We start from the raw sequence: 14,658 nt of genomic DNA, 5'->3' as shown, positions 1-14,658 counted from the left end.
GTGCAGAAGAAGATAATTGTATTCTACAAAACTCTGGATTAATGCTTCTTATTAGCTATATCCAGGGTGGCCACGGTGGTGCAGCGGTTAGCGTTGCCACCTCACAGAAAGAAATTCTCCGGTTCGATTCTTGGCTGGGATGCCTTCTGTGTGGAGTCTGCATGTCCTCCCTGTGGTCGTGTGGGTTTCCTCCATGTGCTCCGGTTTCCTCCCACATCCCAAAGACATGCTGTGGGTTGATTGGACACTCTAAATTGGCCCTAGGTGCGAGTGTGTGCGTGGGTGTGCCTTCAGTGGAAGGTTCGGCACCAGGCTGGCAACTTGACACTGTAAAACTCCACTGCCAATCATGAGCAGACAGGTGATCCACTGTGGCAACCCCTAACTGGGAAAAGCCGAAAGAAGAAGAAGAAGAAGATTAGCTATATCCAAGGATATGGCAGGTTTGTCAAGTCAGACAGAGCTCCACAGCTCCACCTGTAAGGCAGACCTGGTATTTATTGCAGGCAGGTAACATGCCTACAGTACCAGGTCTGCCATACAGGTAGAGCTGCAATGCCATGAGGCTTTGCAGAGCCATAGCTGTACCTGCAGTGCAAAAGGGTGAATGCAGAGATGACTGGCAGCATGCCTAGCATGCCTACATTCTCCTCATTCACAAGAAGGAATTGGCGTGCAGAGACACTTTCTTACTAGAAAAATTATATGTATTGTTAACAAAATGTAGACTGTAAGCTTTTTCCACAGGAGTCTGGGGACAGCTTGAACTGCACCCAAAGTTTATTGTCCCAGGCTTTCCTTCCCCAGCTCCTGAAAACTGCAGTATAGTACAAGCAGTATGTGGAATGTGGTATAAGTATTTTACCTTCTCACCATTAACTGCCTCCAGTTCCATGTCCCACATGCACGTGGAGCTTCTGCTTCATCAAGTCAGTCATTGAGTTCAATGAGCTTCAAAACTGGTACATCAATGTACACTGGTGACCTTTGTCACTGTACAAATTGTGAAATATTTTAGTGTAATGAGCACGATTTCCCTTTTAGAATCAGATGCAAGATTCCAGCAATCCTCCTTAACATTTAATGAATGGGTACTGGTAGAGGCCCAGATTTTGGACTCTGTCATACTGAGTCACTCCATTGCCTAATCCTTTTGGAATCCAGGCCCCTGTTTTGCACCTTTCTCCAGCCTTAAATAGGCACTGCAACTTACAATGTGCATCTCCTTTTATTTATAATTGTACGATATCTTGTACTGTGAAAGAAATTGCAAAATGGAAATGCTAGATATCAGCTCAGTTTTTATACTCATCCTCTTATTAAACAATAAAAAGTTACCACAATGCTCTAGTGGTATACAGAGATCAATCCACAATCCCAGGAAATTCTGCTTGGGAAGGTGAGGTATAACATTGTATGTTTTGTTATTTTATGTATTAGTATGACTATTGAAAGACATAAACAGAGGAAGCAGTGGGTTGTGTAGATAGTTTGTTTATTGTCTGTAAGGTGGGGTTGTTATTGCTTGGGTGTTGACCTGAAATTAAACAATTCTTGTGTGGGCTTGTATGAGCATTTGTGTGGAAGACTTTCATTTCTGTGTTGTACTAAGATAATTCCCTGTTGCAAGAGAATAAACAAGGCAGACTTCTGGGGAGAGAAACAGGGTGGCGAGCAGTATACAAAGGAGTTTCACCACAGCAGTATACTCAAACAAATGCTCCAGTAAAAGCATGCTAATTTTTATGATATGTATGCACTAGTTCATATAATATGCAACATTTGTTATGAGAGTGGAGAGCTTCAGTTGAATACTAACCTAAATGATAAATGTTGGTTTTATATCATTGATCTCAAGATACTATTATTTAGGTGCTGAAAGACATAGCATGTTTCTTTATCTAGGTCAGTGCCCGCTATTGTTCATTAATCCAGGTGACTGCCCTGCTCGTCACAGTTTGCAGACAGCCCTATGTTCATTACATAACTAACAAAAAGCTATTTATGCTCCACATTGTCACTGTTTGACTACAATAAAATAACTACTTTTACCAGAGATCTTCATAGACAAATCCTACAAATGCATAGAGCTTAATTTTGGTTTACTGCATTTAATGCATACAGTGTATTCTAGAATGTGTTATAAATTCCATATCTGATTAAACTGCAGCAGCAACTTAGACAGATATAGAGGGTTAAGAGTGGGTCTCCTAGTGTAATCACATTATTATGCATTAGAGACATCTATGCGCAGCACACATAATAATTGGTTATGATTGGTGAGACCCAATCATAGTTCTTTGTAGTGCATGGAGTTTTATCTACCCTGTGAACAATTAGTTTCTAAATAAAAACACAAGAGGAAAAAAAAGCACAAAGTGTTTTATCCACTTTTAAAGCCAATAAAATATTTCTTAGACATCAAGTAAATATTGTTGTTGTGTCTTTCAGCTTTTCCAAGTTAGAGGTCACCACAGCGGAACTCCGGTCCACTAATGACTGGTGGTTGATTTTTACGTGCTGAGTTACCAGCTCTGACGCACAGCCTTCAACGAAGGTACGCCCATTCGCATATGTCTCCATGCAGAAGACGCTCTAGCTGAGAATCAAACCAGACATCATTAGAGAAAAATAATACAGTCTTAAAATTCTCTTTTTAGTTAATGAAATTACTTATACTAAGTCTGTAAACATTCATCAGGAGAATGAAAATATGAACAAAGTACTTTAAGGTCAGTTTAAGGTGAGTGTGGAAGAGAGGTGAAGAAAAGAGTACAGGCAGGATGGAGTGGGTGGAGAAGAGTGTCAGGAGTGATTTGTGACAGACGGGTACCAGTAAGAGTGAAAGGGAAGGTCTACAAGATGGTAGTGAGACCAGCTATGTTATATGGGTTGGAGACGGTGGCATTGACAAAAAGGCAAGAGTCAGAGCTGGACGTGGCAGAGTTAAAGATATTAAGATTTACACTGGGTGTGATGAGGATGGGCAGGATTAGGAATCAGTATATTAGAGGGTCAACCCAGGTTGGACGGTTTGTAGACAAAGCCAGAGAGGCAAGATTGCATTGGTTTGGACATGTGCTGAGTAGAGATGCTTGGTATATTGGGAAAAGAATGCTAAGGATGGAGCTGCCAGGTAGGAGGAAAAGAGGAAGGCCTAAGATTAGATTTATGGATGTGGTGAGAGAGGACATGCAGGTGGTTGGTGTGACAGAGCAAGATGCAGAGGACAGGAAGAAATGGAAACAGATGATCCGCTGTGACGACCCTTAATGGAAATAGCCAAAAGAGAAGAAGAAGACTTTAAGGTCAGTTTAAGAGGGAAGTAATGTCACTTTTGTGAGGCCAGACTGCAGCAGTGCTTAGGGGATGTGTATAAATGTTACACACCACTGGAAGTGTTGTTACAGTCAGGTCTCACTGGTTTATCTTTTTTTTTTTTAAGTTTGGGAATGCAATCATAGTGTTCTATGCACTACATAGCATTTATACTTCTTGCAGAAGTGAGACAGTTGTTTAAAGAAGTTAGAAGTACAACTGTATTCAAAATACTATTAAAAAAAATTCTGCAGGTGTAACATTTTGAGGGAAAAAAGTAAAAAACTGTTTAAGTGGAGCATGTTTCAAAGACAGGCATTGCAAATTATTACCTGCCTACACACAAGTATAAAAGCATGATTAATCACAAGAAAATCTGCGTGGAATTCAATAATGGTTTTAATGACTATGTGAAATATTCCTAATTTTGTTTATTACACTTGCATGAACAACTGATAAAATTAGCATGAGTCAAGCAGGCAGAGTGCCTAGTACTATATAAAACACCAAACAGGCCTGCCTGCTGCACAAAACAATAGCATTTGTACCAAGTGCCTCAGCATTCATTAAGACACATTTTGTCTGACTACAGACTGGTTAAGAAATATTGGGTTCTTGCATTCAGTAATGTGCTGATTGCATTTATTATGAAACTCACCAAAGTAAATATAAAGAAGATGTTTGTCTTATATTTTCTAGATATATAAATTCCTGTACTTAGTTTCTCCATAACTTGACTGATAAATAATGAAGGGAGCTATTTGTCATGGTGTTACTTCACAAACTTGGTTACATTCACTGTGTATGTTATATGATACCCTAAAGGATGCATTAGGGAGATTAATCTTTCGGGTTTGTTTTCCTTTTCAGCATCTACTTAAACCATTTTCACGATGTTGATATTGTGGATAGTACTTCACTGCATGGCTTTGACACTTTTAAGTAACCAGTCCACAGCTGATATAAATCCAGATTCAATTACATACATACTGGTAAGTTCTTTTTTGGCATCTTTTGTTACACAGTGTTCAGAATGTACTTTCCTATTGCATTTGTTACAATATTATATTGCTAAACATCCTTGTGAGAAAGAGGTATGTCAACAGCAAAAATCATGCTAACTAGATGAAACATTACCAGGATCATTTCTATGCAATGCTGCTTCCAGAGCAATCCTTGGAGAAAAAAACAAAAAAACAAACAAAAAAAAACACTCATCTCCATCTGCTTGATGACAGGTGCCCCATATGTGTGTCTGTCAATTCAGTGTCCTGAGATGACCCTACAAGTTCTGTCTTTTACCACTTTTTTCTTAATCTTCAGCCCATTCTATTGAAGAAGTATTCTTAGCAGTCAAAATGCAAAATATTCTTGTGTATCTGTTACATTGCAATTTCAGATTAAACAGCCTGCTGTACAATACAAATTAGTGTGACTTATATAGGCAGCATATATGTTTTCTCTTATACATGCTTGCTGAGTTTTCCTTCAAACTCTACTTTCATTCAAAGAAAAAATACTTTGATTATGATTCACAGGTATGAATATTCAAGGTGCAGCATCCATGACGGTCATTCCTCCAGTTCAAAGCACAAATGTATACATGTCAGTCCTGGTTCAGTTTTGCTAGCTGCCAGATGTTTGAGTGCCTGTAGCATGTTTATTTTAATCCTTATCCTCCACCCATCAGTATTCTAAATGATGGGTAGGCAAAAATCCTCCCTCTTGGTACCTATTCTTGCTTAAGAGCTTATGACTAGGAAATACAGCAGCACCTACAATCTCTGTAATGCAGTTATATACAAAACAAAAAATAAACGTGTCTCTGGCTGTCAATTTCTTTTCATTTTTAAACATTCCCATGAGTACTTTATTCATGATTGCCAGCATCTTCAACTAATCACTATCTCATTATCCGATATCCAAAAAAAAACACATAAGGCAATTGCTGTTTACTTGTATTTCACCTTCTTTTCCTTAATGTTACTGGTACAGTTACTATTACTATCCTAGGCATTTCATTCACTGCAGTACCTGCTTTGTATGTCTCGATTTAAATATTTAGTAATACCCGCATTCTCTGACTCTGCCAAGCTTTCTTTTAATTTAAGTTATAAATAACTTGTTACATTTTTATATGTGTGCACATTTCTGTTTGAGTGAAGGGTGTTGTCTGGAATTTTTCCATATCCTTTTAGTGATGGTTCTACTTTAAAATGTTTGCTTGAGACAGTCTATGAAATGTGTTTAGGCAGAACTTACACACACATAGAAAAATGTAACAATTCAAGGAAGTCTTCTGTTCCTTTCAATTCAAGCTTAAATAATAGAACATTAATAGAAAAATGTTTGTGTTATAGATGGATGTTATACATAAACTTCAGTACAATGAGTGCTTTAATAGCTTTCTGCCTAACTGTAAACATATAAGAAGATAGTTTAAAAATGCATGTGACAGGTCATTTTTTATTATGTGCTAGTCATTCACTTCATACTGCAATCCCCACCCCCCGTCCTCCACTCTGACTAAGTTGTGATACTTGAATGAGAGTTCAGCCACATGCAGTTAATATTGTAGAAGAAACTACTGTCTTATACAATTATCATGCTAATAAATACTTTCTGGAAAACAACAACAAATTCCTTTCTTTAAAAAAATAGTCTGCATGTACTTTACATACTAAGGTAATGTTCTGTGGTGCATCCGATAACGATGTAACACTGTAATATAAGCAGCTAGTTGGAGTTCTAATCTCAGTCCTGGCAAATGTAAAAGTGTGTGTGTTTGTATGTTTACAAAAGATGTGGCAATGCAATTTTTTTTGTGTATAAATACATACATTTATATACATGTAAAAATAGTTGCAGGTTTACTCATACAGATGTATATCTGTAATTTTGCATATATTTCTTTAGTCAGTCATATATAACATTTGTATTTATACAGACAATTATGTTACCACATTAACAATGCATATATTTGTAAACAGATGCAGTTCTGTGTACAAATATATTTATGCTTTCCTTTGCATTATTATAATAACATTATAGATGAACATATGTCTTCTATCAAATACCTTCTGTTATACAACATTCTTATACTTTATTTTTATCTTTAATATGATGAAAACGTGAAAAAATATATATATACTTACTATAGAACTCTGCCCTTTTTGCTGTTCAGCTGTTTGGGCTCACACGTCTGTGGGTCATCATATCTGTGATGACATTGATGCCAGGGGTGGATGATTCCTATCAAGTATGACAGGTGCCCACAAAACTCCTGCCAGATACCAATCTTTTATACTTACTCCCATTTATGCATGCCAGGATCTTATCCAGGTGCAAGCCACTACAAAGGTAGATTATAATAATAATCTCATCTCATAAGTAAAGGGATTTGCATTCAGGAAAAAAAGTAGGTTATTACCTCTGTATACTCCTCCCTCATTAGACCAATAATTGAGTATAATGCCCCATTTGGTATGTACCTCTCCAAACATTTGCACCAAATAGAAAAGCCACTGAAATACCTCACAAGGACAATCCATGGCCTCCAACACCTGTCCTATGTGGACAGGCTCAAATCACTATCACTCTATTCAGTTTCATACAGATTGCTCAGGGGTGATCTGTGTCTGGCCTACAAGGCAATCTCAAACCCTGCCCTACTAGAGATGCTCCATACCCATAAGTCTAACTCCTCATGCATTACCCACTCAAAAGCCCTAAATCTAATATGTGGCATCAACAAAACCTGCTGGAGAGACAGTTTTGTCTCCCAGAGGCTGCCCCATCTCTGGAATAGACTTCCCATATACATCAAACAGAGTATCTTGCTGACCCTCTTCAAGTGCAACCTTGATGAGTGCATGGGAAACCACAAATTTGTCCAAGGGGTTCCACCTGTGTCCTCTGTCCCTCACTGACAGGGGCAACAGGTGCTGACAGACTTTTCTTTTTGGGGGATAAACTCTTGGATAGGCTTCTAAGGGTCCCAGTGCCATTAGCGTAGTAACCTCCTATGATCCTATAATCCCATGACAACTTGTGCTCAACTGTAAAAAAAAAAAAAAAAAAAAGACTGCGTTTCTCTCCAAATCCTTGTCTCATGAAAAAACAAAATTTAAAGTTCTTTGTCTCATTCTCTCAATAATACAACCACTGAAGTCACTTCTCATAGCAAATTATTGTGGATAATAATCATGTAATCATAAATGTGATCTGTGTATACGAAATTGCATCCGAAAAACTCATCAAAAACTAGAAGTGTTTTCACCAATGCAACTAAAACTACACTTGCCACTACATATCTCCTCCTCACACTTCTTTGTGGCACTCCCAATCTTAATAACCTCCAGGCTTCACAAAAATCAAAAGCTGAACAATGCTATAACAAAATGATTAAATTTGCTGCAAATACCTCTTTAACAATCCCCCTTGTATAGAACTAAAAAGCCTAAATTGGTTAGAACTAGCCTATCAGCTAACATATATACAACTTCTTACTACCTATAAAATTATCCAGCATCACTTTGTTCCCGGTCAGTCATGAGGATCCAATGGCCAAAACTCCTGTCTGTCCATAAAACTATCAAATCTGCTGGGCATTGTCTGTACTCCTATAATGTTGCTAAGCACTGGAACTCCTTATCTGTATCCATCCGGTCACTTCTCTCCCTCCCATTCTTCAAAACCATTCCAAAAGACTTCCTGGCCAAAAGCTGACTCTGTTATTCCTCAACACCAGGATGCACTGTATCTCTAATATGAACAAATACCTATTCATACATTATACCTCCTTACTCTCCATTCTTCACTCACTCTCTTACTAATATCAGTTTTCTCTCTAAATTTGCCACAAGTATGCTTTCCTCTGACTTCATATTGCAGTTCCTGTTTGCATCATACTAACTAACCTTTAATTTTTCTTTAAACTAGCTTAAATTTCTCTTACTGTTAAATCATTGTCATATAACTTGCATCTATCCTTAACCAGTGCTTTCATATTATGTCTAATTTGCTATAATTATGCAAACTGTAGATGTTTGTTATATTATTTTTCAAGATTGCAAAAGTATTGTTCTTAAAATGTTTTGTAAAACTTTGAACTTTTCTCCCTGGGCCTCCACTGAAAATGGGCTCTTACTCATTTGGGCATTCCCAGTAATCAAATGTCAATAAATAAATAAAAATAAATTTAACACCAGATGAGAAATACCTCCTGTACAACAGTGGAGATGAATATGGCACAGAAGATGACGATTCTGGAATAATGGCGGGTGGTGTAGACACTGGCTATTACCAACATCTGCAGCAGCAACACTCATCTGATCAGGAATGTTGATTTAAAAACAGTAACATATATTTATATAGAGCATTGAATGCTGACATGGAATGATTATTTAAGTACATTTCAATTATTATTAGTGGGTGAACCTTCCACATTTACACAAGGTGACAAATGAAGGCAGTGTGCATGGTAAGTTTACCCCACATCTCCATAATAAGCATACAGTAATGTATGCTGTTTCTTTATTGGTACTGTAATCAAATCATTTTATAGATTCATTCCACAGAAACAGACACATCCACTATACCAATAAATGTGGAGGATATCAGTAGCAGAATGGCTGTTGAAGATGATGATGATGATGATGATGATGCTGCTGCTGATGATAAGATAGTTATATTTGTGATGCAGTCTGTGAAAAGTGGCACACAGTCCCCAAGTTTAATGGCAGGATCTCACATCTCACATGTTAGTAACTCTGCAGGAAGTGACAGTGCATCACAAAGTCAAGCACATGCTGACATTACACTCACACATATACACGGAGAAAACCCATGAATTTCTAAAACAGTATCTCCAAACACAGATTATCTCTGTCAGGATGATGGCAGACATTTATAGGTTGTTGTGTCTTTTGGCTTTTCCCAGTTAGGGGTCGCCACAGCGGAACTCCGGTCCACTAATGATTGGCAGTAGATTTTTACATGCCGAGTTGCCAGCACTGACACACAACCTTCAATTAAGGTACGCCCATCCACGCATGTCTACACACAGAAGACACTCTAGCTGAGAATGGAAAAGGACATTGTCTTACTGTGAGGCGACAATGCTACCGCAGCACCACCACTAGGTAACAGTGACAATTTACAAAGGGATGGCATATGCAAGTATTTGTCACAGCTTCCCCAGGAAACATGTAAAGCATTGGCTATCGAGTAACAAATGTGCCATGACATTGTTAGGGTGAGAGAGAGAGCCAGCTTGGAATTGCCAGAGGCCTCCAGAACATATGTGAGGATTTGTAGCACTACATGAAAATGACAAAGATTAGGGATAATACCCTGATTACACAAATGCATAATATGATGACACACCAAGCATCTGCGGCTTCCTGTATCTGTACTCTAGTTAGGACTTACCAGACTCAAGTAGGAGTCAGTCTTGAAGGACGGGGTACTTCCCTGATACATGGAGGCAGATCACATGAGACTACAAGTGCTTTGCAAGAAAAGTGCTATAATTAGGGGGAACAAACACAAGAGATTTTATGCAGGCCAAGTTAGCATTCCTCAACACCCAGCAAAAATTCTCATTTAAGGCTGCAGTCCTGGTCTTGCAGCACTGTCAGATATGGTCTGCAGGATCATCCACATCAAGTAGATAATGACATCAGACCAACTCACCATCCAGCTCTTATAACAGCCTCTCTTCAAAAACACTTGTACCATCAGCTAGTCTACCTTTATAGGTTCATAGGTGTTTACTAGGCTAACAACCACACGGGCCTTTTTAACCCTAGTTATGCATCCCAAATCTCTGAGTTCTGATTAACTTGATAAGTGTAAGCATGGGCTTGGGTGATGAACCATTTATAGATTAGCTGTGTCTATTAGGTGAAGTTTATGACAGATTTGACCTTGGCCTATTGTGATTCAAGTGAGACATTTCTGTTACTTCCAATACAACCTTTACAAACATAGGTAATATTTAACGTGAAGGGGAATACATTATTTAAAAGGGGGTGATGTAGGACACTTTGCAACTGCATGAATTTCATTCCAGTAATGGTATTGCTTAAAATCTCATGAAACTGTGAAAAGAAAACCTTATATCATAGCATAATATTGCAGTCATTAACATCATTAATGCTGTATGCATTGGCATTGTTACAGCTGGCAGTTTTACCCATAACATAAAGCAGTAATACACAAGTTTTCAGGAAATCACTGATTAGAAAAGTACAGATTAAAATGAATGTCTTTCCATGTAAGCAAATACTGCTGCCACTTCACCCTCACCACTGCACAAATTATTTTTTTCTTTCTGGGGGTACATAACAAAATAAAATATTCTGATGTGCAGTACCACAGCAGACAACATAGGCCAAACTGACAAAACATTGCATAATATATAAAAATATTTGATACATTTTCATTCAGTTGCAAGGTATGAGCTCATGTTAAATACTGAAATAACACTTTTCACTAATTGTACCACTTCAGGACATTAAGTATGTACATTGTTAGGTACACTACCTGACTAGAATTTATCGTGCAAAACAGTAAAAAATGTGATTTGTAGATACCTTACATCACTGAAGAGGTGTCTGTGATCAGTCTAGTATGAATTTTACAGGCAATAATATGATCCATTGTTCTGAAGTAAAATAAAATGATTATTTTGAAATGAGAAGGAATATCAGATGAGCAGTGACAGTAGACTGTACATCACACACCATAGCCAAAAGACATCACTGCATGCATCAGTTATGCTTTGTGTGCTTTTTTAAATGAAAGGAATCAGTAATCTGAATGTCATGGTCTAAAGTTCTGAACTAGATGCTACACATTTTGCCAAATATGCCATGCTATTATCAGTATGATTTTATACAGAAAATCTGCTAAAGGAAAAGTACACTTGGTATAATGTCTACAAAGCATGATGTCCAGGCACACCTCTCACAATGGATATTTTAATAGCCTTTGCAAAACTAAAAGCCATTACCCATTAACTCTCTGAAAGTAAAAAAAAATGCGAAATAGTTTCCTCCTCTTTACAATCAGGTACCGGGCAAATACTTTCCTGCAGAGGATTAAGAATCATAAATTAATTCAATAAGCAGGAGTGCTTTTATAGAAAAGTGCCATACAAATCGCCCAGCTTTGGTAGAGCCTCACTTTAAGCAAATCTGCATCAGAGACTGGTATCAAGAACAGGGGATAAATATTTCCATGGATTTACCTGGCAGTGGACTGCCTTAAGTGTTATACCACTGAAGTCTGTTTGGTAGGAAGGCAGAAAGGTGATATAAATGCCGGATATGATCATAAAAGAAAGTACAAGTTCAACAAATCTTTCTTTTACCTTGTAGGATATCTTCCCAATAAATCCTGTGCTTTGTAAAGTTGCAAATACAGCTTAAACAAAAGGGTGTCTAACAAGACAAACTTACAAAGCATTAAATACATGCAACATAGTCAAGAAATGGGGGTGAAGAAACACCATCCCACTCTGTGTAAAGTTTGTATAAACAATATGCTTTGTACAGGATTAAAATGTGCATCCAACAAAAAGCTAAATGTGACATCCGAAACTGAAGACTTCTGTGATTTAGTTAAAGTGAAAACTGTTATATTAAATTAACTTACTGAACAAAACAGTAGTTTTTAAAAAGAGAAATGAAAGGATTTCCAAGCCTGGACAAAGGCTTTAGAAGTATTGCCTATCCCTGTTGGCAAATATAATACATAAAGTTGCATATACGGAAGAGGAAAAAAAAACAGCATCCGTTAAAGGACATTATTGCCAAACCCTGCAAACTTATTAAAATTCAGTTGAAGGCTTGAAAAACCTAAAGATGTGTGTATGAAGGACCATTAGATTAGAGGGCTTATTCCTAACTACCAAAATAATATGATCACCATAGAAAATTGTCATAAGTGAATTGGTGTTAATAATATTACTACCGGAACGTATGAGAGATGGACCAGTTCAGCAAGTATAAAACTTCATTCATAACTAAGAAACAGAAAATAGTACTTAGATGACAATTATGTCTGATGCCTCAATTCATATGTATAGCACAAGTATACCAGTTATTGGTTAAGGGGAGGATAGTGATAGAAGCTTAAACAGACTAACGCAAAAAATAATTTAGGGACCAAAACTTTAGAAGTGAAACACAGACAACAGTACATAAAGGGGCACATTAGTCTTCTTCTTCTTTCGGCTGCTCCCATTAGGGGTTGCCACAGCAGATCAACTGTTTCCATTTCTTCCTGTTCTCTGCATCTTGCTCTGTCACACCAACCACCTGCATGTCCTCTCTCACCACATCCATAAACCTTATCTTAGGCCTTCCTATTTTCCTGTTACCTGGCAGCTTCATCCTTAGCATCGTTTTCCCAATATACTCTGCATCCCTCCTCAGCACATGTCCAAACCAATGTAATCTTGCCTCTCTGGCTTTGTCTCCAAACCTTTCAACCTGGGCTGACCCTCTAATATACTTATTCCTAATCCTGTCTATCATCGTCACACCCAGTGCAAATCTTAACATCTTCATCTCTGCCACATCAAGCTCTGACTCCTGCCTTTTTGTCAATGCCACTGTCTCCAACCCATATAACATAGCTGGTCTCACTACCCTCTTATAGACCTTCCGTTTCACTCTTACTGGTACTCGTCTGTCACAAATCACTCCTGACACTCTTCTCCACCCACTCCATCCAGTGCATTTCTTTGTGCTGGTCCCAAGCCCAGATAAATGGGAAGGGTTGCGTCAGGAAGGGCATCTGGCGTAAAATGTTGCCAAATCACACATTCAGAAAGGAGCACATTAGTAAAAGTCAGTTATCCAGCAGCACCTACAAAACAGACTACTATTTCACATAACAATAACAAAAGGTCAACAGCATCCTATCCAGATACACAATGAATCTCCAGTTACAAGATGATAGGTGAAAGGGCATTTAAAAGAACCTGCAAAAGTTTCACCTTCAGCTTTTATCTATGCTGCACAGAGAGACAGATCATCAACTAATTAACAAGTGTTTGCCCCTACCATGCCAGATAATTGGAGGGTGTTGCATACAACATTGCTATTAATCATGCTCAAAAGAACCACTCATTCAATAAAAGAAGGAAAAAGTCCTTGGTTTCCTCATGAGAAGAGGTATAAATACTATAACCAAAGGCACTGGGACCTGGGGCACTGTCTATATTGACCAAAATATGAAACCTTATCTAGTTCTACCCTGTTAAATACCCTGTCCAGGAAATAAGCCTTGTCTATGGACCAGCACTTCACTAATCATTGCTTGAAAGCAGAAAGAATGTTAGATCAAGGGAATACATGGCTTCGATATAATCAAAAGCAATGTGTTCTAATGTGGGTTGAAAGTACCATTAATAAACCCCCTCTGAAAAAAACATAATTTCTCTTAGTAACATTCCTTAAAAAAGGAAAAATGTTTACCCTATAAATGATTATTTATTTTTATTTATTTTATTTTTATTTTACATTTGTTGACAGTGCTAGTCCAGCTGGATATATGTTTGGATATATGTATGGATTACAATGTCAAAATAGAATGTCAACTACCTTCTCATGTTTGGTATCAGTAAGAGCTTTTAGTGTGGAAGAGTATTGTGGACTGGCAGATTATCAAACTGATGAAACAGAGCTCAAGTAAAATCCCTATCAGAAGCAAGAAAGGAGAAAATTGCAGGTGTTTACTCTTCTGGAATTTAAGTTTATAGAAAACCCAGCACATACACCAGATAGGGCCACATCTCCATCCATTATTGCCATAACTGCATTCCAAAATCTTGAAAACAAATGATGGATTCCTGGCCTAACTTTGATGGCATTGTGATTGTCATTAAATATACTCCAAATGAGAAGCTGGTCTGAAAAAGATACTTGGATCTTTGGATCTTTCCAGAGTCCATCTCATATATGGAACAGTAAAGCATACACACAAAAAAAGAAACCAATTTCAGGAGATATCTTTTTTTAAGTAAGTAAAAACCCACAGGAGGACTAACTGTAAATTGTCCACTTTACAAACTGTGAGGATATATCCTTCTGAAGATAGGAATTAAAATCCCCCATCCACAGAATATGAAGACTGACAGGAACAAATATAGTAACTGAGGGAATAAAACTTTCCTATCACTGTAAGGGGCATATATCATTGTATGATGCAAAACAAATCATATAATCCTCAGATGTCAAATAAAGCAATGCCTCATGTCAATAACTGTGAGGTTTAAGACACAAATAGAGATATTACATAATACAGTGGCTAGGTGGGAATAACAAT

The 14,658-nt window shown here is 37.7% G+C and overlaps 1 protein-coding gene across 1 annotated transcript in view; it reads left to right on the top strand.

The window, feature by feature from the left end:
- LOC122794947 (uncharacterized serine-rich protein C215.13-like) overlaps nucleotides 1-14,658 on the top strand; it is a 796,115-nt gene that overhangs the window by 99,789 nt on the left and 681,668 nt on the right. Inside the window, exon 2 of the mRNA XM_044063540.1 lies at nucleotides 4,189-4,310. Coding sequence (XP_043919475.1) covers nucleotides 4,212-4,310 — 99 coding nt within the window. The 5' untranslated portion in view covers nucleotides 4,189-4,211. The remainder of the gene's footprint in view (nucleotides 1-4,188; nucleotides 4,311-14,658) is intronic.

Source organism: Protopterus annectens, chromosome 2.part1 (assembly GCF_019279795.1).
Source record: "Protopterus annectens isolate FY-2018-M chromosome 2.part1, PAN1.0, whole genome shotgun sequence".
Lineage (NCBI taxonomy): Eukaryota > Metazoa > Chordata > Ceratodontiformes > Protopteridae > Protopterus > Protopterus annectens.
The sequence above is the reverse complement of the archived record's forward strand: the minus strand, read 5'-3'. Positions and strand labels throughout refer to the sequence as shown.